General features: G+C 39.3%; 4 protein-coding genes across 4 annotated transcripts; 2 read left to right on the top strand and 2 right to left on the bottom strand.

Annotated features, from left to right (window-relative positions):
* Nucleotides 1-1,527: 1,527 nt before the first annotated feature.
* LOC126793683 (uncharacterized) lies at nucleotides 1,528-2,989 on the bottom strand. Its single transcript, XM_050520280.1, has 3 exons — nucleotides 2,156-2,989; nucleotides 1,973-2,044; nucleotides 1,528-1,873 (listed from the first exon to the last, which is right to left on the bottom strand). The coding sequence occupies exons 1-3, from the start codon at nucleotides 2,807-2,809 to the stop codon at nucleotides 1,868-1,870; spliced, it is 732 nt and encodes a 243-aa protein (XP_050376237.1). The 5' UTR covers nucleotides 2,810-2,989; the 3' UTR covers nucleotides 1,528-1,867.
* A 1,008-nt stretch (nucleotides 2,990-3,997) lies between these two features.
* On the top strand, nucleotides 3,998-10,423 carry LOC126793632 (E3 ubiquitin-protein ligase HOS1). Its single transcript, XM_050520209.1, has 10 exons — nucleotides 3,998-4,275; nucleotides 4,580-4,970; nucleotides 5,328-5,462; nucleotides 5,572-5,747; nucleotides 6,172-6,570; nucleotides 6,709-6,867; nucleotides 7,395-7,889; nucleotides 8,428-8,565; nucleotides 9,041-9,768; nucleotides 9,849-10,423. Exons 1-10 carry the CDS (start codon nucleotides 4,159-4,161, stop codon nucleotides 10,006-10,008), a joined length of 2,898 nt encoding a protein of 965 aa, XP_050376166.1. The 5' UTR covers nucleotides 3,998-4,158; the 3' UTR covers nucleotides 10,009-10,423.
* Nucleotides 10,424-10,672: 249 nt separating this feature from the next.
* Nucleotides 10,673-15,493, bottom strand: LOC126793631 (probable phosphoribosylformylglycinamidine synthase, chloroplastic/mitochondrial). Its single transcript, XM_050520207.1, has 3 exons — nucleotides 15,421-15,493; nucleotides 11,124-15,312; nucleotides 10,673-11,031 (listed from the first exon to the last, which is right to left on the bottom strand). Exons 1-3 carry the CDS (start codon nucleotides 15,460-15,462, stop codon nucleotides 11,024-11,026), a joined length of 4,239 nt encoding a protein of 1,412 aa, XP_050376164.1. The 5' UTR covers nucleotides 15,463-15,493; the 3' UTR covers nucleotides 10,673-11,023.
* Nucleotides 15,494-16,102: 609 nt separating this feature from the next.
* Nucleotides 16,103-20,438, top strand: LOC126793675 (2-oxoglutarate-Fe(II) type oxidoreductase hxnY). The gene is given in 12 exon segments (XM_050520270.1): nucleotides 16,103-16,203; nucleotides 16,315-16,507; nucleotides 16,941-17,018; nucleotides 17,126-17,144; nucleotides 17,146-17,175; nucleotides 17,282-17,403; nucleotides 17,565-17,665; nucleotides 17,767-17,825; nucleotides 18,191-18,247; nucleotides 18,366-18,411; nucleotides 18,977-19,056; nucleotides 19,790-20,438. Coding segments are annotated over 12 exon segments (933 nt in total). The 5' UTR covers nucleotides 16,103-16,125; the 3' UTR covers nucleotides 19,860-20,438.
* The last annotated feature ends 5,575 nt before the right edge of the window (nucleotides 20,439-26,013 follow it).

Raw genomic sequence — 26,013 nt, 5'->3', positions numbered from 1 at the left:
GCCATCGATATGGGAGAGGAAAGAAAGAGCAAGTTGTTGGTTTATGCATACAGAACACATGATTCATGCAAGAGCTTGCACTTATTAAGTTTCACAAAGAATACTTTAGTGACCAATCATCTCCAACAAGTTAATGCTTCCTAGATAAAATCTCAACGGAAATTGGACAGAGTAAATATCTTCAATATAGAAATAAACCCATTTACGAAACCTGATACGTACATACGCACGTTATGTGCACAAACAGGACTCTAAATTATGTGCACAAATAGGACTATACACATTTCTTCAGCTGTCAGAGGCCTGACCACAGTGAACAACAGAAATCTCTGCACGGTCAATGAAATTGAACGATTTCACAACCACTCATGAAGCAAAATAATGTAACAATTTCCTGATACTTCAAAAATTGGCTAAGCAAACTGTTTTTTCTCACTAATCACATCAGATATGTTATCAGTGTATAGAGTTTATGAATTCTCAGGGAGAGACTGTTCAATCCAAGACCCAAATGTCAGAGCTAAAAAGGACTATAACCTCCAGCAAGCTTTAATTAGAACTGTTCCATTATGAAATAAGAACAAGACATAAAGAATGAAGTAAGCTGGAGAAAACTAACCGAAAACCATTTCAAGTGCAAAATCAATGGGGTTACCAGACTATTTTCGTATGATACTAATTACCCAACTGTAATCAACAACTACAAAAAGGATTTGTATATTCTCATCGAAAGAATTCCAGACCAATTCTGACCTAAAAGCGTATAACATCTAGAAAGCTAGTGTGGAGACTGGCTAGAACCTTCATTATTTCTTTCTCCTTAAAATGTGTATGGTGTCTTCTGCAAGACGGCTGGAACTAAGGGACAGATATCATGAACACTACAAAACTAGAATATCTCTCGGAAAAGCATAAATCAGAAAGACTGATATCCACAGGAAGTCAGTACACCTGATGAACACAACCCTGTCAAATTTGCAAAACGAGATTGCCTGGAGATGATAATGAGGCAGTTCACGGCGATTCTTCACATTAGAATAATAGAATGAAACTGCCTATACATATGAAAAACCTATATGTATGAAAGAATACCACAAATGAAGCACGTGCAAAAATATTAGACATAAAACCCCATTTTGTTCTGGCAGTATTAAGTTCAAGATCAAACCAAGTATGAGCTGCAAAACTTTAGAAGCATACACAGTAGCAGAAAAAAACCTATATTTCTAAACCTATTAGCATGCAAACGTCATAATGGCTACAAGCATCAATGCGAAATATGAAAGGATGTGAAAAGATTACACATGTAGTCTAACACTTAACATTCAACCCTTCATGACTTTTGTGATAGCCCAGTTGAACTGAGTAACTCTCCGGAATAGGGAAGCAGGCAGTCAATAAACCTTGTATTGAAAAAGGGTTTTCGAGTTATGCTACTCTGCCCCCCAACGGCGGGGAAGCCTGTCAAACCTAGTATATTATCAAACAATCTTGCACCAAAACAGAATAGCACAAACACAACGAATCTCCCACAAGCCTGATACCATTAAAAAGGAAAAGGACTGAAATAGACTCTATCATTTACATATATATATAAGTCGCCCATTTTTTACATACTAGAACTACTTGAACGCAAAGCAACTAAAGCAGCCCTGCATCCTGCTCCTATGAGCAATACAAAACCAGACCCATATAACAACCAAAAACAACGAAATTAGATACCTTTTCTCCCTAATATACCTTCTTTTAACTACTATAGGTAACGCCACTTGCTCTATCGTAAAGTTCAGCACATTATACCTCGAAATCGAGGTTTACACACCACAACTTTTCGCTCGCCAGCTTTCAAATAAGCACACACAATCTTCTACTTCTGCCAAAAGCACCAGACCACCAAATCAGCAACTAAACTTTCAGAAAAAGTGAACCCCCTAGACAGAGAGAACAATAGAGAAGCAAGGAAAGAACATACCTTAGTCGGAGATTCGGAGCCTCGATAAGCATCAGCACTAAACCCCACCAGCCATAATCCCGGAAAACAGTTCTGCAAATTTCAACACACCAAAAAGAATTACCAAAAATACATGAGTAATTTGAAGATGGTAAAAAACTGAACCAAAGCGTATATGATCAAAAGAGTAGAGGTAAAGCATACATCGAGTTGCTTCTGGACGTTCTTCGGGCGCTTCTTGGGCCGCCGGGCGGGTCGTGACCCGGTCATGATGAATATGTCCTCTTCAATTTCATCCTTAGACAAAGCGATCCAGAACCTCCTCTTCTCCTTCTTCTTCTCCGTGCTCGGTCCTTCCGCCGCGGCCGCCAAGCCCCTCAGCCTCAACGACTTCGGCGCCAGCTGATCGCTCTGCTTCGCCCCCTCCGCCTCATGCACCTCGCCGCCGTTCGTATTCCCCTTCGACGTCATCATCGCCGGCGCTCGCCTCGGCCTCAGATTCCACCGGTTCTGAACCTCAGCCTCCTCCAGGGCGGCGGCGGCCTTACGGTCCTCGTCGTCGTCGTCGCTCTCCTCGCTCGCTTTCTCGGGATTCTGCGGCGGCTTGGGAGGCTTCTCGGAGGAGCAGGTGGCGAGGTTGAAGCGGTGGCGCGCGGTGCGGGATCCGACGCGGTGGTTGTGCGGCTCGGAGGAGTCGTTGCTGTGGTGGTCGTCGTCGGCGGCAGACGGGTCGGGGTCAGGCTCGGCGGAGATGGGGCGGCGGTAGCGGTGGTTGGTGTTGGTGTGGTTCTTGCTCCCCCATTTCAAAAACGATAGCGGGAAGTTGTGCAGCGGCGGCTTCACCGGAGCGGTTGCCATTGCTCGTCGTCTTCTTCTTCTTCTGCCAAAACAAACCACCACCTGTGGTTTACATCAAACAATCTCTACCTACTAATCTGATATCGAAAACCCTAACGCAGCTCGTCTTCTTCTTCTGGTTTCTCTCTCTCTCTCTGGTTTTTTAGAGAGAGAAAGGCTTAATCTGCGAGAGGAGAGGCGATGGAGAGAAAGAGAGAGGGGCTTTATATACACGAATACCTGGTTTTCTACTCTCTACGTCTACGGGTTTACATCTCTATTTTACTGTTTTACCCTCCTTACTCTCTACTATCTTTTGTACGTATGGACTAATTACGGGGAGTTTTTAGTCTAAAGTGTTACGAGACCCGGTACCAGTATTAGTATTAGTATTAGTTTTAGTTTTAGTATTAGGATGACTTCTCGGTATGTTTTTAATTGAGATATCTTTCGATGAGTTTGAGTGCAATTAATTATATTTGAAAACGACATTAAAAGACATGATGTCAGGCCGTCGTGATGCTAATAAGGGGAATTACATACGCGTCTTATGAAATAGAGATAGGTTAAAGATTTTGCCGGTCTAATATAACTAAAATTGGATTCATTAATATATGTAATTTAATTCGATCAAAAAAAAATATATATATATATATGTAATTTAATTTAAGACATTTCTAACCGGGAAAGATTGATTTTGTTTTTTTTTTTCAATTGAGTTTACCCGACGTTTATCTAGTATTTATGAAGATATGATGTTTGATACTTTCAGCATGCGACTCACTACTACAAACTTAAAAGCCTTTTTATTGTTGCTTATAGTCCAATTCTTTCTCATCTTTTTGCAATATGACGAGATGTGTACCTAAAACATGTTGCACACTTATTAGGAATGAATTTGGTGCTAGTTGTTAGGTTTTTGGCACTTAATGTTAACCGCACTTAAAAAGAGATTGAGTTTCAAGGTTAGAAAGTATGAAATTTCTACCATCTTATGAACTCAAACCTGCCTAGTTTAAGTTATCATCTTCGTTTATAGTTTTGTTATGTTTTTTTTAATGTTAAGTAAATGAATATACATGATTTTAATCAGCATAAAAATACTGAATATCTCTTTTTGGTTTATAGACCGGGCCTATTATCCATCCTGTACCCAAAAAATGTAGTTGTTACAGCTCAAAGTTACAGTGGGCGTCTAGGATTTGAAACCCTTTTCTCCCAAAACCCTCCCTCCTCTCTCTCTCTCTCTCTCTCTCTGAAGCTTCTGCAACTCTACTCTAATGTCTATATCGACTCAACCCTAAAACCACCGCGACCGCCCAATCTTCACTTCTCCAATTCGTCATCCCCGGAATCAGCTCACCGGAAAAATGAATAGGAGAATCAACAACGGCCCTACCGGACCTTCGAGCTCCACCAACGGCGGCTCCGCCACAAGATCTGGTTCCCGGACTCTGCAACCTGACTACAATAGTCCCGCCGTTCAGGTTCCATTCCCTATTTCAATGCGTCGTTTTTTTTTCTTCTGCTGCGTAGTTATAACCTAAAACCCTAGCTCACTAGTTTTGCCACCGTTCAGTTTTGTGTGTGTAATTGTTCTGGAAACCCTAGGAAGCTTTAGGCAGGGCGATAATGGTGATGGTTTTGAAGAGTTTATATCTACAAGTGTTTGATTGAACAGAGAGAGTACTGAGAGAGCTGGATTGAGCTGGACTTTATTCAATTGTTTAGGTGTTAATTGTTACAAATCGTAATTTGTGTATATGTAGTGATTTACTGTTTTTGTTGCAGGAAGCATTAGAACAGTTGGCATCGATCGATCTGATTGACTTGTGTAATGAGGCTAAAGTGGAGCACTGCCGCGCAACAAGAGACTTGAGAAGCTGCGGGCGTTATGTGACGGACGTGTTGAACTCATGTGGGCATGCTTCGTTATGTGCAGAGTGTAGCCAGCGGTGTGATGTTTGCCCAATTTGTAGGATTCCGATTCTAAATACCGGCGCGAGGCTACGTCGCCGCCTTTATGATCAGTGTTCTGAAGCTCGATTGATATCCAAAAGAAGTGATAAGAGATTTCAAGAGAAGGAGGATGGGGAGGAGCCTATAACTAATGATGTCCTGCGCCTATATTCATTATTTGATGTCGCTCTGGAGAATAACCTGGCTTCATTGATATGTCACTGTATCCTTTGATGAAGCCTATACCTTCTTTACTCTTATTTCAAGTTCATGATAGAACCGTACAGATTTTAGTTTACTTTTGATATGACCACACTGGTTCTGCTATGATATACATATGGTAAGGAAAGTACTGGAAAAATAATGAGATCTGTTCGTCTCTATATCTTTTTGTGGGGGCAAGTAATATATATGGTTCACTCTGAATAATCTGGAAAATGAACAGCTAATGAGCGAACTAGGAATCATTTCATTCGTGTTCACATTAAAGCATATAGGTGTCTGTTTATTTTTTTCCATCTTTTTGCAAAAATGTTTCTGTGTCGACAAATCTATGTTATCTTTAACAGAGATTTAACAGATGTTACAGATGTTTGTTTGGATGAAAGTGCTGTCTCCAGTGATCCTGTAATTGCATTTTTGTTGGATGAGGTGGTCGTGAAGGATTGGTGCAAGCGAGCATTCCAGAACATCACCACAGAACTTCAAGTGATTTGTATCCTTTATATACATTTTGGCCTTTTGATATACAATGCCTTTTATTTTCATCTTAAGTATATGTTGCATATATGAACAGTTTATGTTTCCTTAAATCGTATGCTTAGATAACTTTGAAGCAGAAGAAATGAAAACTATGTTGGGCCAACTCCTTAAGTTCTCAGCACAGCTGGCAGGCATTTCCAATGTTCTCGAAGTTTTGGATTTGTCTTTTAAGGGGTCTCTTTCATCTCAGCTTCATGACTTGCACCAGCTTCTAGAAACCATATTAAAGACAAAGCAGGTTATTGATATAAGACCTTACCCTTTTTTTTGGGATAGTTGACCTTAACCTGATTTTACAATTAGTATCCTTCCGTAGAAATCCATAGGAAAAGTTGTATTATGCACCATCTGAATGGCCTGTGCAATTTGGTAACTATAGTGTAAGTGATGGTGTACGGGACTTTAGTTCATAGAAGAATCATGTAATCATAGGTTGTAGTGTGGCATATATTAACCTTGAGCTCTCTTGTAGTAAGGTCTCATCTTACCAACAGTATATATCTTAACATTCAAAACCTTATCAGTATGATCAAATCTTTGAGTGTTTCCTTTCAAATCTTTTAATCAGGAATTTTTAAATTGACCACGTTGCCAATATAATATCTTATATGTCTGCAAATAGTTTGTAATTTAATCTTCTAAATTTGCCGTTTGGTCCTCAGCATCTGGAGATTATGATATGGTGCATACGACATGAGTTCCTTAAGAATGTAAAGCCTCGTCATACTGATATCACAACATGGCACACTCTTGTTTGTGAAAGGAAATCAGCTGCAGTAAAGCGTTCGTGGCCTGATGCTTTAAATAACTCTGAAGAGTCCAATGGACAGGAAGGTTCCCTGTTTATTGAAGATGCTCTAACAAATTTAGAGACTGAGCAAGGAGATACAATGGTTGAGGAATTGAAACTTGCATTTGCACAGAAGGATGGTCGTTCATCTGTTTACAAGTCTAAGATTGAAGGCATTAGAGGTTGTTATCCATTTGAAAATGTTCGAGCTGCTGTTGATGTACTTTTTCTATGTGGTAGTTCAGATTTGGTTGTTGCAAAGCAAGCAACTGTATCCTTTTTTAGTCTTTTGTTATATTTTTATTATATTTGTAAGTTCTGTGGTTTTCTCCAAAACTATACATATATCTATCTTGCTATCCAATGGACACATACACATGGATATCAGTACTTCCTTAATTTATGATAGTTTCTATATTATCTATACGATCGGCATTGGACGCTGCCTGATGAGGACTGGAGACACATTCTAGAGGACTTTGGAGCTACCTTTGGTATCTCCGGGCATTTATTACTTGAATCCTTAATCTTTTATCTCTTGGATGATCACACAGATGAGGCTTTACAGGTAAGTACTGCTTAATTTTTCTGATGGCCATTGCTTTAAATGCCCATTTTTGTTGCTGTCAATGCCATCTGAGTCATGTGCAAACAGTTTGACAATATTCTCGTACTTCAAATACTGCAATAAGTACATAACTCTATGGTCAGGCATGAAAGGGTTCATAAATTTTACTAATGTAGAAATTTTAAGAGTTTGACTTGAGAATGACATATAGATTGAGTTGCAGTAAACCATGTATTTCTACATTGGAACTCTTAAATTGGTTTATGGTAGTTTATCAATATGAGTCGAGCTAATCGGTATGCATAATTTTGGAATGTCAATGTTTCAAATTCAATAGTTAATGACTTAATTACGGGGGAACATATTGAAGTATTGCAGCATTGCAGGATTGTTGCATGTTGTATACTATAGAGATGATCAAGTTTGTTTTCTGTTCTGGAATTATGTTATTTTTCTGGAATATAATTGCTGGATCACCTTTATTCAAAACAAAAAATTTGCTAAATTATATATGAAACAAATCTCAGGAAGCTTGTCACCTACTTCCAGAGATCTCAGGCCCAGCAACTCATCCTAAGATTGCACAAGTACTACTTGAAAGGGGAAACCCTGATACTGCTCTTTCAGTTTTACGGTGGTCAGGGCGTGATGGTACTTCAAATTCTGTTTCACTTGGTGAGGCTGTAACTGCAGTTCGGGTGAGGGTAGAGTGTGGACTCTTTACTGAGGCATTCATACATCAAAGAATGCTGTGCACCAAATTCAAGGAGAAGAAGTTAAAGATTGGTCAATTAGGGGGTGTGACTGATGATTCAAACGACAGATATATGTGGGAGGACTGGGTGGAGATTTTGGTTTCTGAAATTTGTTTCCTTTGTATTCGACGGAACATGATTGATAGAATGATAGAGTTGCCGTGGAACTCCAATGAAGAGAAACATCTTCACAAGTGTCTATTAGATTATGCTAATGGTGATTCGTCCTCAACTATTGGAAGCCTTCTTGTGGTATTTTATATCCAGGTAATTTTCTGCCTACTTCTATTTAAAATTAAGTACTATATGTGGCTCTTAATCAGGCATTAATATTGCTACATAAGTTGGGATATTAATCTTAAGAAGGCATCATTAATAGTTTTGCTATCTGTATAATCTTCATGATTGATTGTATTTCTTCCAGTGCCCATCTGAGTGGTGTAAGGAAGAACTAACCTAGCTTTGAGGAAAGAACTTGCTTTTTTCTTTGTGGGCCATCTTGATGCTTCGTGGAACTGTAAGAAAGAACATTTAGCTTTTAGTTTTGTTGGTTTAGGAGACCCCAATTGCTGCAACTATATATCCACACCTTTGTGGGAAGTCTGGTCTGCAACTGAAAGTGATTGCAGCCCTTTAGAATTTATTTTGTGGAATATATGTATTTAAAGGAGTACAACTCTTTCCAAATCTTTGATTTGTTGATTTATTTGCGCTTATCTACTTCTAGAAACAATTCGGTGATTGTTTTTCTGAGAGCAAGTTCCCGGATGACATTTCTGACATTAATCACTTTCTGCCATTTCAGCGCTACAGGTATTCTGAAGCCTACCGAGTTAATCAAATACTTCAAAACTTGGAGCAGGAGTTTATCTCAAAGAATGCTGTCAGTGAAGAAGTTCTATCTAGAATGAAATCAGTGAGTGGCTGGAGAGCAGGGTTAATTGTAAGTGGTTTTTTGCTTTATTCTGTCTTTTATGGTTTTCTTTCCATATGTAGATATTTGAGTCGATGGTGATAATCTATCTCTCAATGAGACAGTGTAGTCAACCTTAGTCATTTGTGCCCTATGTAGGTGCCACAATAGTTTGAATAATAGGCATTGGGCTCATTGTGGTTTTTTGCTTTATTCTTTATCTTTTATAATGAGTTTTTGTGCTGCTATATGTCATCCAAATGAGTAGTTATTTGAGTCTATGTTGATAATCTGTTTTTCTTGAAGAAAGAACTCAATTAAGTGGCTGTGCACTGCGGGATTTGTTATTGGGTTAAAACTTTTGTGATTTTCTGGTGTATTCTTTAATGCTAAACTCTTGCTAATAATTCGGTGATTGAGGCGTGTATTTGGAATCCGTTAGGGTTCATACCGTATCTCCTTGATTTGTCATAACTCATAACATTTAGATGCTGTGGATGAACAGGATAAATGCATGGACTTGCTACCAGAAGTCCAACGGCAACAAGTGAAGGATGGAAAAGCGCCTGAAATAGCGACCAACACCTCTAGTGATGTCGAAATGTTAGAAACATCTATTCCCAATGTGCAAGGGTCAAAGTCGACTAGTTTATTGATTCCTTCGTCCACTGATTCTTCCGCCGCATTATGGACGGATCAGAAGACTACTTTGTGGAACCCTGCAATATCTGAAACCCCCCAAAAAAGAGGTGGAACTGCCTACCTCTCTGAAATTGGTAACTTTAGTCCTTCAGGTCTGCATGGAAGGTTATCTACCTATTCTGAAACAAGGTTAAAGGCTGACATTAGTATAAAGAAGACTTTCAATTTTGAGGATGCATCAACTCCGCTTAGTCGAGTTGGTCGCGCACCAGCAGCTAGGGACACGAATAGAAGTTCATCAGATCTATTTTCAAGTTACCATCTCTGCGACAATCAATATGGCACATTATCACCCGAAGTGGAACATGATGTGTTTCTTACTCCATTCCAAACATTCCAAAATGCAAGTCCTTCACACTACCAAAGAATTACTACAAATCCAGTAACTACAACCAGCAGCAACAATGGTTTGTTTGAAGATCCCACGAGGAACCTATATCCAAATTTGTCTAGGAAGAATTTTCGATCAGATAGGGATGTTAGACCTTGGCTTACAGCTTCCAAGGATGATCCAATGGACACATCCTTGAGGTGATCGTTCAACTTTTTCTTTGCTTACACTGCGTTGTGGTTCCTATTTTCTTCTCTTATATTATTTTCCTGATCTTCAGCTATGGAGCAGAGGACAAAATTCTGAACAATGGAGCAAGATGGAGGTCTGATGAAACAAGTGATGAGGAAGAGGATCAGAGTCAAGAGAAAGCTTTTGGGAGTATTAATCATACCCCTGCCGCAAGGGGAGTTCGTAGAAGCAGGTTTTCCAAGAGATGAAGATTTATTATTAACACAAAGTTGAACGGTTATATTGTCCTCAGTAATGTTTGAGTAAACCTTCATGGGCAAGTGGGAGCACAGCTGCTCCATTGTACATCAGGTTTGTGCTGGTTGAGTTATTAGGGTACCCATTGGAAGGCAAGGAATCATAGCAACAAACATGATACTTTTTCTCAGTACAGCTAAGATGCAGCAGTTAAATGAGATCTATTTTGCTTCATGTGATTGCCTTTGTCCGAGTTGATCATAACTGATGAGATTTTGTATTATGGAAGTAATCTAATGTGCTCGGGCAAAAGCCTTCTGGAGTTTCGGTAGTTCCAAATTTTGATACTTCTGTATTTGAAGACATAAATATGGATCAGAATTGTAATGCATAACGAAGAAAGAACCCATTTGTATTCATTCAGCAGTAATAAAAGGATGACAGTTCTTGATTTAAGAAGTATCTCGAGTCTCAAAATCACTAAATTCCTTCATCATGTGGTATTATTTTGTTTTCACTAAATATAGGGGTTACAAATTGAAAAAAAAAAAAACTTGATTGTTCCCCTTTTTAATCCCATGTTGCCAGCTTGATTGCAGATTGATCATTTGCAGCACTTCATTGTGCAATCAAGTTTTATTTCGGAGAAATCCTGAAAATAGACCAACAACAAGATGCAAAGCACACAGATAGCATTGCAGAACTCAAAATCTCTATCTAATTTTATTAACTACAACAGAGACAAGTCAAAATCAGGGAAAGAAAAACAAGGGCGGGCTTGGTAAGCAAGTTTTACCAAGTGAAACTTTGAGTCGGAAATCATCAGGGGCCTGTGTAAATGTGTATTATAGCAGAATTGCCCAATTCTGTGTAGTTGTCTTGCTGGACATACCTATAGGAAATGCTCAATGTGTTGTTGTCTGACCACACTTCAGGTAGCAAAAGAAGGGCATACTTTTCCAGCTCTGGGCTTCAAGGTTTCAATTTTCAAGTCGTCTATGAGATTGCTCACATCAGCCAGTCTGTTCAGGCATCTACAATAAAATAAATAGACTTGTTATCAGGCTCCAGACAAAGCGAAGAGATTCAAAAACAATTTTACATAAATAAACTTTCAAATACTAACCATTTTCGGAACACCACTCTCTGGCATTCTGGAACATCCGTAGCCATGGACTAGGGCCTTTTTTTTCGACATCCCATTGCTTGGGATACCATGGGTACTGCCACATTAAGAAGCAGCGCTCTGGATGAGGCATCATGGCAAGATGCCTCCCATCTGGTGAACAAACTGCTGCAACTCCCAACGGAGAGCCATTTAGGTTGAAGGGATAAAGCTCCGTTTCAATCCCATCATCATCACAATATCGTACTGGAGCTAACTTGGAGTGGAGCACACGATCAAAAACACCATCATCTGGGAAATAGGCTCTTCCCTCCCCATGGGCAGCCCACACGCCCAAGGTACTGCCTTCCATTCCTTTTAACATAATAGATGGAGAGTCCTTAATTTTTACACTAGTAAAGCGACACTCAAACCGTCCCGATTCATTGTGAATGAACCTTGGCTGTGATGGATCCCCACCACCACCATGCACACCCCCAACTTGAGGACCTGGGACCCAACCCAAAAGAGCCATAAGCTGACACCCATTGCAAACGCCAAGACTGAAGGTGTCATGCCTCTTGTAAAACTCCTGAAATTGATTTAGAAGGGGTTGATTAAATCTAATTGAAGCAGACCAACCTTTTGCAGAATCAAGGACATCCGCGTAGCTAAAACCTCCAACAAATACAATTCCACGGAACTCTTGCAGTGATACTGCCCCATTAAGAAGGTCTGACATTGTAATATCCCATGGCTCAAAGCCAGCGGCATAAAATGCCGCAGCCATTTCTCTATCCCCATTGCTTCCTTCTTCCCGAATAACAGCCACTTTAGGTTTGGAGGTTGTGGTCATATACTTTTCATCTGTGAAGGACGGAGTAAAAGACAACTGCCACAAAGGCTCATGCCTATCTTTCAACCCTTCTTTCTCTAGATCAACACAAGAAGCCAATCTCTGAAGCTTTTCCAGTTGAAAACTAGTGTCCTCCCACATGTCCCTTACCAAAGAAGTACTTTCATTCAAATGAGTTATCCCATCCACCTTTAATTCTATTGAAGGTGTGGCAGTTACCTTTCCAATAATCTCTGCTGAAATACCTCCGCTGCTTAGCTTTTCCATTATCAAATCTAAGTTCTTCTTGCTGACCTCAATAATCAGACCAAGCTCTTCGGAAAAGATTGTTTGGAAGAGGCTCTTCCCGTGAGAAGTCAAGTCCAAATCAATGCCACAATTTCCAGCAAATGCCATCTCAAGGGCACAGACCAGAAGCCCACCATCACTGATATCATGGCCAGCAGAGATCAGTTCATCATCCAGAAGGCCCTGGACCCCCTCAAACACTCGCTTCAGATACGGAACATCCTCAAGGTCAGGACAATCGTTCCCAATTTGGTCAAAGACCTGAGCAAGAGCAGAGCCACCTAATCGCTGCTTTCCTGCCGCCAAATCAAGGTGAAGCAGAACACCATCATCTCCAAGCTTCAAATCTGGGGTTACTGTTTTTGTTATGTCAGGACAAGTACAATAAACACTGATTACAAGATTTCCAGGAGCCTTAACAACCTCTCCTGCAGAGTGCGCTGCCATGGAAAGACTGTCCTTTCCACCATCAATAGCAATTCCAAGTGTGATCATTGCATCTGAAAGAGCACTAGCAGCATCATACATAGCTGCTCCTTCACCATCAAGCTTGGCAGCATACATCCAATTCCCACTTGCTTTAACATCAGACAGAGAAGTGACCTTTGCCCAAACAAGATTTGTGAGTGCTTCTCCGACTGCCAATCTCGCCATTGCTTTTGGATCCAACAAACCTTTGATTGGCTGCTCCCCAATTGCACATGCACCTCCAGTCAAGCCAGTAAAAGTCTGAGCAATTACTGCAACATCAGAGAGAGGAATCTGCAGGGGCCCAACAGTTTGCTGCTGAGCTACCAGACCTGTGACACACCTGTCTACTTTAGATGTCAAGAAGCGCTTCGAACAGATGGATGGAAGTCTTAAAACTCTCTTAAGAGCATCCATTACAGTAATTCCAGGGGCAATATCAAGTGGCTCTCGTGCATCAGCCATCCGCTGAAACTCGAAGCTTTTTTGTGGCATATCACCAAGTACTTTCTCAAGCTCCAAATTGACAGCAGGATCAGGGGGAGGGAGGCCACTTGATTTAGATTTTTCAATAGCTAAGCTATCAATTAAAACAATACGTCCCTCACCATTAATTGTTCCAATAACAGCCATAGAACACCTTTCTCTTTCACATATTGCTCGTAAAAGTTCGCGACTTTCAGGCTTAACCAAGATGGCATCTTGTTCCTGATATTCTGCACCCCATATCTCCAAAACAGACATTGTGTAATCACCAACCACAATTGCCCTGATATCAATCTCACCACCTTTTGGGTAAATAATTTCCTTAACCACATTGCAGTTTCCACCAGCTCCTTGGTCATGAATGCTAATGATTGGGTTACCCTCTCCCATCTCAATGCAGGCACGAACAACACGATACAATTTTTGTGCCATCTCTGCATCTCCACGCTGTACGGCATTGAAATCAAGCTCCGCATCATTTTGACCACTAACCATGCTCGACGCTGCCCCACCACCCATACCAATACGGTAAGCAGGGCCTCCAATCTTTACAACCAGCATACCGATATCAGGCTCACCTTTTGTTATATGTGTGTGATCAATTTGGCCAATTCCTGCACTGAACATGATTGGCTTCAACCATTCCCGCCTCTCACCACTTGGTAGTCTCATTCCAAAGGTTCTAGTGTAACCCTGAATCAAGGGCTCACCAAATTTGTTGCCATAGTCTGATGCACCATTACTAGCATCTATGAGGATCTGCAAAGGTGAGGCCAAATTTGATGGATACATGAAAGAAGAATCTTCCCAGGGAGCATAAGACCCTTCCATATTAAGATTCCCGACACAATAACCAGCAGTAGATGCTACCACAAAAGACCCCCTTCCAGTTGCATGTGTGTCCCTGATTCTACCTCCTGCACCTGTCTCTGCACCAGGGTAAGGTGCTACAGCACATGGAAAATTATGGGTCTCTGCGGTAAATAATATATCAAGGTCGCGTGCTGACATTTCCAACGCAGATGTTGAACCTGGCTGAACTGGTCGCAATTGGTTCACTAGAAATCCCCTGATTGCACTTGAGTTGTCCTTGAACCCAATGACAGAATTATTTGGGTTTGCTAGCAAAGTGCTCTTCACAATCTGCATCAGTGTTTTGTCCATAGGTTGTCCATCTATGAAAATTTTACCAGTAAAAAACCAGTGCCTGCTATGTTCACTGTTGGACTGTGCAATATCAAAGAGTTCAACTGTGGTTGGATTCCGCTTGATTTCTTCCTTGAATAGCCTGGTATAGTATTGGAGATCTTGCTCATCAAATGCCAAACCCATTTCCTGATTAATCTCCTCTAATGCCTTCCGGCCTCTCTCCATGACAGGAATGTAGCGTACTTTGTCAGGAACCACACTAGTTTCAAAGGAAGTGAGCTGTTGGGTGTAAACACACTCAGTCATCCGATCATGAACCATTGCAGCAAACTCATTAATCTGTTGATCCTGCAACTTCCCCTTACTAAACAACAAGTATCTCCTTGACCGTTCCAAACGAGTCACCTCTGTCAAACCACAAGCTTTACATATTGAGACAGCATTGGACGACCACGCTGTTGTAAATGACAACCGAGGACCAACCTCAACAATAACTGTGTCCAGTCCTTCCTGACTTTTCATTTCAAGAAAGCTGTCGACCCCCAAATTCTCCGGCTCATAAGTCTCCTGAAGAAGCCACTTAAGTACTGAAAGCTGATCACTAGAAAGCTGTGAATGGAGCCCAATGTTGAAACACTGCTCCGTTTTCAAACCAACTATCTGGCTCGAAATCTTTGACTGAACGCTTTTGAGAAGCTCCGAAGTTGCACTCTCCTGAATGAGAGGTACACGATAAAAATGAATAACCGAGGATGAAGGCTTCTCGACCACACTTGGAAGCGCCTCTACCGAACTGCTCACAGCCGAAACAACAGCTGCGGGCTTCTCCTGAGCATGGCATCTCAATAAAGCATTTCTCTTATTAGCAGGACTCCGCACGGAACTCTGCAGTGTGCCCCAAAGCATAGGGCTTCTTCCTCTCAAAGGACCTCTATTAGAAAACAGGCCTTGTTTGTGGCCACTCTGTAATAAAATCAAATTTCAGTTTTAAAATTTCAATCAATTATTTATTACTTTTCAACATAAACTAAATTTCTCAGTAACCGAACATGGGTAATGAAGAACGCATACTTTTATAAATTCACCAGCTGTTATCTCCCGAACACCAGCCATCTCCTCAACCTTCAAGGATAAAATTAATCCAAAAATTCAATCACAATCTGTTTTTCCAATGAAACAAACATACATCAGTAAAAACTTATGACCTATTTGATTACTGACATTCATCTATGACAATCTAGTACTATAGAAACTACAAAACTCATCAAAAACACTAAAAACATATATTTCTAACGAGTAATTTTAACATTTAGAGTTCAAACTTAACAATGAAGAGAGGTTACCTTGCACTGCGGCTGTGAGAGGTTGAAGAAACAGAGTCTGTGAAGACTGAACTGAACATAAGAGTAGAAAAATAGATTAAAGCCAAGAGAATAAGAAGTAATGGGTAAGTATCATAAGATGAAAACTGATAATAACTTCACCTGGGTCTTTGCGGCTCTAGGGTTTTAGAGCCAAACCCTCACTGAAACAAAAAGAGTGGCGTCTGTCTCTGTGGAGAAGAAGACGACCATAACAGACCACTAATATAACCCTTATAATTTCCTTAAAGAGGCAAGGATATTATAGTCATTCGCCGACATTTAATATTCCACTTTGATTCTGGTTTGCTTGCTCTGGTCGTGCCACGTCAGAAATGAGGGTAAGATAGTAACTGCAATAGAAATATTTTCTCTTTTAATAGAGTCAAACGTTGACTGGAGTTTGAGGAAGAAGATGGGTGAGGGTCTGAAGCTGCCTATCATAGACCTGTCCTCGCCGGATCGGAACTCCTCCGCCGATTCAATCCGTCAGGTCCTTCTTATTCTTCCATTACTGTACTAAAGTTTTGAAATTTTTGAAATTCTTTATTAAAGCTTCGAATTTTACCCAGAAATTGTTTGTTTTAACAAGTAAAAAGCACAGGCTTGCATAGTGTGTGGTTTCTTTTACTTGGTGAATCATGGTGTTGAGGAAGAGTTACTGGGCCAAGTTTTTTATCAGAGCAGTAAGTATTTTTCACTGCCTTTGGAGGAGAAGTCCAGATTGGCGCGCAAGCAACACAGAGGCTACACAGCACTCTTTGCTGAGAATCTTGATCCCACTTCAAGCTCTAAAGGTCTTTTCTTTGTTTCATTTTGCTTAAAGTTTTGATCTTTTTGGTAATTTTGGTTGTGGGTGAGTGAGAGACTGAGAGGTGAGAGATTGGGAGTGAAATGTAGGTACCCAATTGGAAGTTGAAGCTCTAGAATGGGATATAGTGTGCATCCTCAGTTATGTTTACTGGAGTTTTAAACTTTAAATTATTTCTAAAGGTGCTTATGAAAATTTATTGGGATAAAATGTCAAGAGGGTTTTGTGCTGTTGACACTGTTGATTATCGAAGACTTTAATATAATGTGCATACGAAAATGCTAGTTGCAATGTGAGATATTATTGGAAATGTTGACGTAGCATCTGTGGGATTATTGTGGATTTGTTTTGAGTTGAGCTGAATGGGAGACAACAAAGGATTTTGCGATTTAAATTTTTTTGTGTTAATTTGGAAACAGGTGATTCAAAAGAGAGTTTTTACATTGGCCCTCTTGAAGATGTAACACAAAATAAGTTAAATCAATGGCCGTCAGAAGGTATGGAACATATTTTTAGAAATGTTAATTACGATAGGAGAGTGAATTATTTTTTACTTCAAAGTGGCACTCCTCTAAGTACATTTTCATTTTAATGATATGTACAGATATCCTTCCATCCTGGAGACACAATGGAATACTACTTTAACCAAGTTCTGTGAGTTTCATTGTGTCACCTTGATGATGATTTTTTACCTTTGATCTTTGTATCTATATCTGGTAATAGTTGTTGTTCACCTTTGATAATTTATAGTTGTTTTCAGTTCCACTGGGAAAAGATTAGTACCTCTGATTGCCCTGGCTTTGAACCTAGATGAGGATTTTTTTGAGAAAGTGGGGGGTCTGAATAAACATAATGCATTTCTTCGCCTTTTGCACTATCCAGGTAAGGTAGACAGTTCAGCTTCATAGCTGCCTGCTTTTATGTTTTAATTACTACTCCTGTATTTTTCCTTGCATGTTTCTCTGCTGCATTTAATCTCAAGTTTGTTTCATCTTTTTCATTTTCCTATCTGTCAATCCTTTGGCTTACTCGTATAAATTCAGGTCAACTGGGATCATCTGATGAAGAAGTACTTGGTGCTTCTGCCCACTCAGATTATGGGATGGTCATACTCCTGGTATCCAATGGTGTCCCAGGACTCCAGGTGTGTTTCTGCTAGTTAATTGCTGTTTCTGCCAAAAGTTTAGTCTCGTGACTCTGCTGAAGTCTGAAACTCTTATCTGGGATTTGCTTTAACAATCACAGATATGTAGGGAAAAATCTAAGCAACCACGGGTTTGGGAAGATTTTCTTCACATAGATGGGTAAGCACCAGGGCATAATTTTAAATTAAATTGGTAGTTATTCGTAGTTTGGTACGCCAATGATGAACTGTTGTATCTGTTCTTCAATGAGGTCCATGAATTTTTACTGTCCTGCAATATTAACGAATATGTAAATTGATATAGTTCCATCGCTTTTGTTAGATGTGAATCGTTTAGATTGTGATGTTAATTCTCATATATTTGATACTGTTAGCCTAACATTGAAGAAGGATTTTCTTCTGAGTATTGAATATAAATACCTTTATCATGCATATATGTGAAAGAGCATTTGTAAAAGACTTTAATAAATACCTAAAATAATAAAGTTTTTCTTGGACCTTCGATGTTCAAATTTGAATATGCAGAGCATTCATTGTTAACATTGGGGATTTGATGGAGAGGTGGACCAATTGTTTGTTCCAGTAAGTCCTTATCCTAATAACTTGAAGGGCTTTCATGTTTCTTCTTTTAAAGCTTTAACACTTTCAAACTTATATATCTAATCCAGTAGAAATTTTATTTTCTCTTATCTATGTTTAGGTCAACGGTGCACAGAGTTATACCAGCAGGACAAGAACGCTACTCAGTAACTATCTATCAATTGATTTCTTTTATTTATATTTTCATGTTAGTAAAATCTTTTTGGCACTTTTCTTCCTAATTATGTGATTAGTTTCCATTGGTTTGGTAAAGAAATATTCCAATTCAATTCAAGTTTATGTTAATGTGTATATGGCATAATTTTGTTATGCAAATGGTTCGGCTCTACATCTGGGAGTTGGGCCCTCTAATGTTGCTGAAAAACATTTGTACTGTGCGCTAGTTTTTGGGTTAGGCCTGTCATAGAATTGCTGTCAAATTTTCTGGTTGTCTGCACGCACCTAATTAGTTGGACATGATTCTTACTGAACAATCAACATGGGATGCTGCAAAATTGAAATGTATCTTATGTTCTGAAGGACAACCTAAGTGCGTTGGCCAAAAAAATAAAGAATAGGAATGGTGGTTTTTTTTTTCATTGTTGGAATAACTAAATTAAGTTCTTAGCAGTGGACATTAAACTACATGATTTTTCCTATTGGCCCTGTCTTCCTAGGTTGTATACTTATATGTGCAACTATTGATTGTCATGAAGGTTTTCATTTTCTCAGGTAGCTTTCTTCTTAGAGCCCAATGATGACTCCGTGGTAGAATGCCTGCCAAGTTGTTGCAATGAATCATTTCCGCCAAGGTAATCGCCCATGGTGTTGCACCACATTGCTTTCATTTAGCCTTTTTATGTTTTAATTTGTATTTTTTTTTTATCATCGTGGTCTATGGTATCATTCTCTATTTTAGATCTTATCCTTGCAAAACTGTTTCAGTGGGGATGGGCACCTAAGGCTCATATACTATGCCCGTGTGTACATGTGTGCTTGTGCGTATAGTCTTAAGACTCCCAGTGATAACAGAATTGGGAACATCAAAGTCCAGCATGCCTCCAGTCCCTGGAGTCATCATCTGCATCTTTATCATGACTGGCCCAATAGCTTGAAAGTAGTTTTCATTCACCTACCATTTACCACTACTTGATGAGTTGGTATCATGTCCATACAACCAAACATAATAGTGATAGTACTAATCCCTTTTAACCAACTCATATGTTGCTAATAGCCCTGCACCTGTACTGTTGATACCAATTGTGATGGCATATGTTGCCATTCACTACAGTTCCGCTTCTTTTTGGACTAAACAAAGAAACAGAAACTATGCCACTAATTTATGTGATACTAAATTTTTGTTAAGAACTAGTTATGCATATGTACGACTAGTTTACTCAAAAAATATTTGGGCTGTAAAATGACTAAATGGCATTAAATACGAACCACTTCCTTACTTCTTTTTGTTCTTTTCGCCTCTCCCATTTAGTTTTTTTTACTCCAGTTGCATTGGAGATGTGATATCTGACAAGGCTTTGCCTGCAGATTTCCTCCCATCAGCAGCGGAGACTACCTGCAAGAACGGCTTAGGCTTACATATGTCTCAGAAGAATGACCGGATTTAATATGTGGCACGACTTGGATGATTTCTTTGTTTTACTTATCGAGTAATAGATAGTAGAACTAGCCAACTGGGTGAAGAAGTCCGGAGCCCTGAAAGAAGAATTTGGCATATGGATGTACTTTTACTCTTTTAGCGTGTGAAGCTTGCAGCAATATATCCACACTTGAACCTCTTATGTGTACACAAATGTTACAAAAAAGGTCTTGGGGCACACATGACACGCCGCGCACAAACTACCAACCAGGATTGGCTTTTGGATTAGACACTTGATTCAGCAGCTAGCAACCTTTTATTCTACAAAACTAAAAAGCAATGGCGGAAATGGCCATCCCAGAGGATCCAGATACATATTAACCCTGTTGGGCGTCGACCGTCCCCAAATTTCTTTGGCAAATATCCCCACTTTGTGAATACCGGTAATCTTCACTCACTTGCTGAATTTGCATCCAATAACAGAAACACAAGGGCGGAGGCACGTAGGAACCTACCGGTTCCTGTGCACCAGTAAGGTGTAATGTATTTCTTTCTTTGACACAAGGCATATATGATTGTTTGATGTAGTGGATGGGTGCTTGTATCCATTCTCTTGTCTTCAGGTCAAACTGCAGCATTATTTATTTTCTTTTTGTCTATTCATTTATACTCATCTTTTGTTTTGGTCTCTTGGATACATGTTTCCTATTATGAAAAAAAAATTCATGTGCCTTTTAATTAAGTGTTTTTGTTTTTTTGGTTCAATAATGATGAGAAACATTCTATATTTTTCTATTTTTTATTGAAGATCATACATAATCAAGATTTTAAGCCTTTTAAAATTGTTAATTTTCAAGCCCTTTATATCCTTGTTTATTAGGAATTGTAAGAAAATTTTATGCACTATTAAGCTCAAATTCCTGGCTCTGCCACTGCATAAACACATTTGCTCTTAAATTTGGGGACAAGAATACGACCGAACAGAAACCATGGGCGCATCATAACACGATACATACACAAGTTAATAAAACTAATAAGAACAGCTTCACCCACTTTTCGAATAAGAACCATCTTATTGAGGACTTATTGAGAACCAATTTGATTTACCAATTTTTCGATTTCATATTCATATCTCGACCGTTTAATTTTTAGATATATATGTGGTAAATTATCTATGCAAAATTTCATTAAAATTGACAATCATTAAGACATTCTTAAATGTGATTTACTCATTATGAACTTGAACGGTTCATATTTGACAATTTTAGTTCGTTCACTCATTTGATCTACTTTAATACCTTAATGATTATTAAATTGCTGAAAATTTGTATATATAATCTACATTTATATACCTACTATCTAAATGGCTAAGATGAAAAAATATGACCGAAAAATACGTCTAATTAACAATTAATTATAAAAGTCCTCAACAAGATGGTTCTCATTGGAAAATCTCTCTAGCTTCCAATATCAAATAATTGTGACGTTAATAAAAGTTTGGTCTGGATTTGGAACTGATTAACATGCCAAGTCGAAAAAGGACTGAGGGTTTATTTATTTATTTCTAGTTCCAAGACATTTCTTATGTGAGGCTCGAAGGTAAACCCAGCGGAGGAAAACCCATCAATGCTCCACGGTGGTACACCGTTACATACCGAAGCGTTGGGGCCAGTCCAGAAACTGGGCATCAGGATATCCCCATAGCCGAAGGTAATTCCTCAAGCATGAGACTAATCCCTGACGGGGCCCATGTGAAATGGTTCCAACCCGGTATTCCAAAAATCGGATACCCTGGCCACAATAATGTCTTCAATGCCTTAACTCATGCCAAGTTAGAAAACAAAGATGTGTGCAATGCCTCCGCCAACGATCAAACCCCTGACCAATGCCATGTTTAAGCTCTAGTCAAAGAATTGCCGCAGTCAGAAACCACTAGGGGTGGACACGCAGATCTGAAAACCTTAAAAAATCATATCCGAATTCAAACCGAATTCGAAAAAAAAAACCAAAAACCGAACCGATTATGTTTGGGTTGGGTTTTGGGTTTAATTCCTCATAAACCAAACGAAACCGAACCGACCCGAATAACCCGAAGTCAACTATCAACATCATCGTTTTGATATATTTTACTTTTCTTATTTAAAAAAAAAGTAAAACTAAAACCAACATAAACTTAATTGATCTAATCAATCTTGCGGTCTCTCTCATGTCAGACAAAAAACAACTTATGGCCCTCTCTCTTTCTAAATCTTCACTCCTTAGTTTAGCACTATATTAAAAGTTCACTTCATTCCACAAAACCAGTCCATATAACTCCTCTCTCCTTCCTCTTCTCTACTCCATCCTCCTTCGATCTCCATTTCTCGTCGCTTCTTTTTGTACAGTGACTCTAAAAATTGAATTCTTAATCAATGATTTTATTAATATTTTATATTCTCAGCAAATAAGTATTAATAACGGCTCACATGAGACGTGAAAGAAGACTTGGACTGACCAAATGACCTACATGATGGACTTAGTGAGGTTCAATTACCTAAACACATAGGGAATGCAACATTTTGTTCCTATCTGATTTTAATGTAGTAGAGTTTTTTGTATTTGAGCTAAATATGTACTGTGGAGATAGGTATGAAATAATCATTAGATCATTTGTTTTTCATCTTTATGTTAATTTTTGTACTTTAAAAGTAATATATAATATTACGTATTTTACATATGGATAAAACTGAAAAAAAAAAACCGAACCGAACTGTACGGGTTGGGTTATGGGTCACGGTCTCTAAAATAGAAAAACCGAACCGAACCAAATTTAAAATTCAGATTAAGTTATGGGTTTTATCTAAAACCGAATCGTATTGACCCGTGTATACCTCTAAAAACTACTACACCACACCCTGTAGTTAGGACCAAGGGTTATAACTATACCATGAACCAGGACCGAAGAAAATGGAGGATAAAAATGAAGCAGTTTTTACCTTCAGAGTTGAGAACGGTAGTTAAATCTTTTTGACAATGAAGTTGGGAGTGGTAGATAAATTTTTTTGTTAACCCTAGAATGCTATGAATTTTGTGCTGTCACAGACCTGCAACAGATTTCAACAAGTACAAATAAGTCACAAATTAAGAGGCCATATACCAGTCAAATCAAGTAGAAGAAATAATTTCAAATCAAGTAGAGGCACTTGCAAGTGGAAAATTCTTACAGCTAGCTTGGAAAGAACTGTAATAACAATAGTCATCAACAGATGCATCATGCATATATAAAACACGCATCATGCATATATAAAACACACTGTTGTTCTCGTATTAAAAAAAAATCACTGGTTCATTAGTGACCTCGTCCTAGGCATTGTCCTTGTTCTTCATATCGCCATCACCAGGAACACACTTTCTCCGTAATTTATCTGTCCACTCTATTATTTGAAGGTGTTGGCCATGATGAGGGACAATGTTTAGCTCATTGAGGCGCTCGCTGATATTCAACGTTTCCAAGGATGGAAATTTGACAATGAAGTTTCTTTTCGAGCAAAATCCTTGCAGACTTGGTAGATCGGTAAGTGACAAACTCTGTAACCGATTGAACACAATTTCTCCTGCATCCTCGTTGTCACCATCATCATCTCGGTTGCTGCTTGCCACTATAATTTCCGTCCTTACTTCACAACCACGAACTTCCAATGTTGTGAGTTGCACTAAACTTTTAGCTACCTCGTAGGTAGTTAAATATCTCATCTCTTCACAGTACGTTACTTCCAACGTAATTAGATTACGGAAGGATATTGCCGATGATTCAAGATTCTTCAACCGTGTCCAGAAACGAACGACTAGTCTCTCCAAATTTGGTAAGAGTGGACCTGCTGCTGGTTGGGAGTTGTGGTTCCCTCCTAGATTCATCACTGCAAGTGCAGGCCAAGCAGATTGCCTATGTTTTTCCGATCCCTTCATAGTTGTGAACGTAGTAGTGACTAATTATGATTAGGCCGGTTTATGTGCCTATTTGATCTTGGGTTGATCTTACGGGGAATCTGTCATCTATTCTTTAATTGATAATGGCTTTGTTGTCGTGAATGGATACGTACGTGTCCATATATTTAATATGATCAACATCTTTAAGATGATGTTGACTTCAAAACTTATTATACTAATATAATGACATACATCATCAGTGATCGAAAGTTGGAACTTATTGTAATTTTTTTTAGGAGAACGTTATATACAATCACAAGAACTAAATATAAGAGGTGACATGACACCTCTCATACATGTTAAACCTAAGCAAAACAAATAGATGCAAAAACGTGTTTATTAACAAACCAAAGTTTGAAATAAGTCCAAGCAAGCGGACAAACTAGGAATGATAATGCAAAGCAAATTTATAACTCCTCAAAACACAAAGTTCCGATAAATCAACCAACTGATTTGGGCAAAACTTATAGATTGAGGAGGATTTTTCGCCATGAGTCAAAAACAAACCAAACCAACATGGGAAGAAAGAGAATTGGACTCAGCCAGCCTAAAAGATTAAGGCCCAAAAGCCCAAAACCTCCTTCTCCCTTAGTAGATTTGGTTGGCACTGACTACATGGTTTTCTCCACCACCTCAGTCTGGTGGCCTGCCTAGCCTTGAGGCTATTGTGAAAGTGGAACTCATCTCCTTCACTGCTAAGGAAGCCTGAAACGCCGTTGTTAGAGAACCAAGACGTCATGGTTTAGGTCCAAGATGTTGTCTGCTCACCCACCAACTTTGTCTCTGGTAGATTTGGGATTTAGGATTAGAAGGTAGATATCGTCGATCATCGCTGCAAAACAACGTCAGTCACTCAATATCTAGGCACTTTCAAAGATTCTCACCACTAAGAAGTTAGGTTCTAACTGACTCCGTCAAAAGCCACCACTTGATTTCAACGCTACTCCAAATCCGACGAAATCACTGCTCAGCTCCCGATCATCCCCTTACCGAAACCTGGTTACTTTCTCTTTCCAGAGGATCGACGCTGAAGCGTCTTGTTGCAAGCGAGGTCGGAGAAGGTTTTGGAATCGCTTCAAGAAAATTGGAGCCTTTTTTACTCTAGTTTGTTATATGTCACTCCTCCAAACTACCATAAGTTAAATGAATTGGTTAAATACAGAGTTTTGTAGCTAGACAGGTTTATTTTTTGCAAGTATCAGACTTTGGAAGGTGCAAAGCTACATACGCATTTCCATATTTAATTTTCTAGTTGTCCAATGTGTAAAAGGTATGGCATGCCCTATGACATCACCAACTGGCCGGCAATGATTAAGAATCGAAGAGATGGAAGGAGTGACCCACGTATATATACGTACGCAGTTTGATTTTACCCCGCAGCTTCAGTTCTCGCATCTCTCGGTTATCTTCAAATAAGATCGAGTGGTGCAGAATGCGGGACAGCAAGTCAATATGCCAAAGACAGTTTAATAATGGGGACGCCGCACACCAAACCATAGGAAGCTTAGGAATGGATCGGAGCCGCTGCGATTGGGAAAGAGGATCCTAATGCTTGTAAAACAAGTCTGACCAATTTGCTTTGTTTAGAGAACAAGCATAAGAACGAGACCTAATTAACCCACGTTTTGTTCATGCAATCAGATACACAAGACAAGACTCATACGCACGCAGGTATGACTTTAGATACAGAATTGATGGAAGCTTGTGAAGAAATCAAATAGAACTGTTAACTTGTTAAGATACGGCGTCGTTGCAACAACGTGAAGGGGATGGCGGCATATGGATCTGAGATTGATCAACCGAGTGGGGCCCATGAGAGGATAAGAGATACATTATCCGAGGGTTTGGAGATAAGGTGGGTAGCGATTTTATAATCCCTCTCTTTACGATAGATAATTTGATTCCCTTCCCTCGATCCGTTTATACGCCGCAATCTTCACCGACCACTTCCCTCGAGACATTTCATTTCGTTTGATACAGAAAATAATTTACATACATAAATAATTTCTTTCATATTTCAGTGTAACCATTGGTGCTTTTCATCCGAGTGTGGTTGGGAGGCGAAGGTATGGTTAGGGCAAAATGAGATTCAACATGTCGTGTGGAGATGCACTATGCTTGATCAAATAAGAGTTTAGAATAAGTTCTCATGAGTCATGACAGACTTACACTTTGTTATGTACATAATGCACTTTTGGAATCTATT

Source organism: Argentina anserina, chromosome 5, assembly GCF_933775445.1.
Source record: "Argentina anserina chromosome 5, drPotAnse1.1, whole genome shotgun sequence".
NCBI classification, from domain to species: domain Eukaryota; kingdom Viridiplantae; phylum Streptophyta; class Magnoliopsida; order Rosales; family Rosaceae; genus Argentina; species Argentina anserina.
The sequence above is the reverse complement of the archived record's forward strand: the minus strand, read 5'-3'. Positions and strand labels throughout refer to the sequence as shown.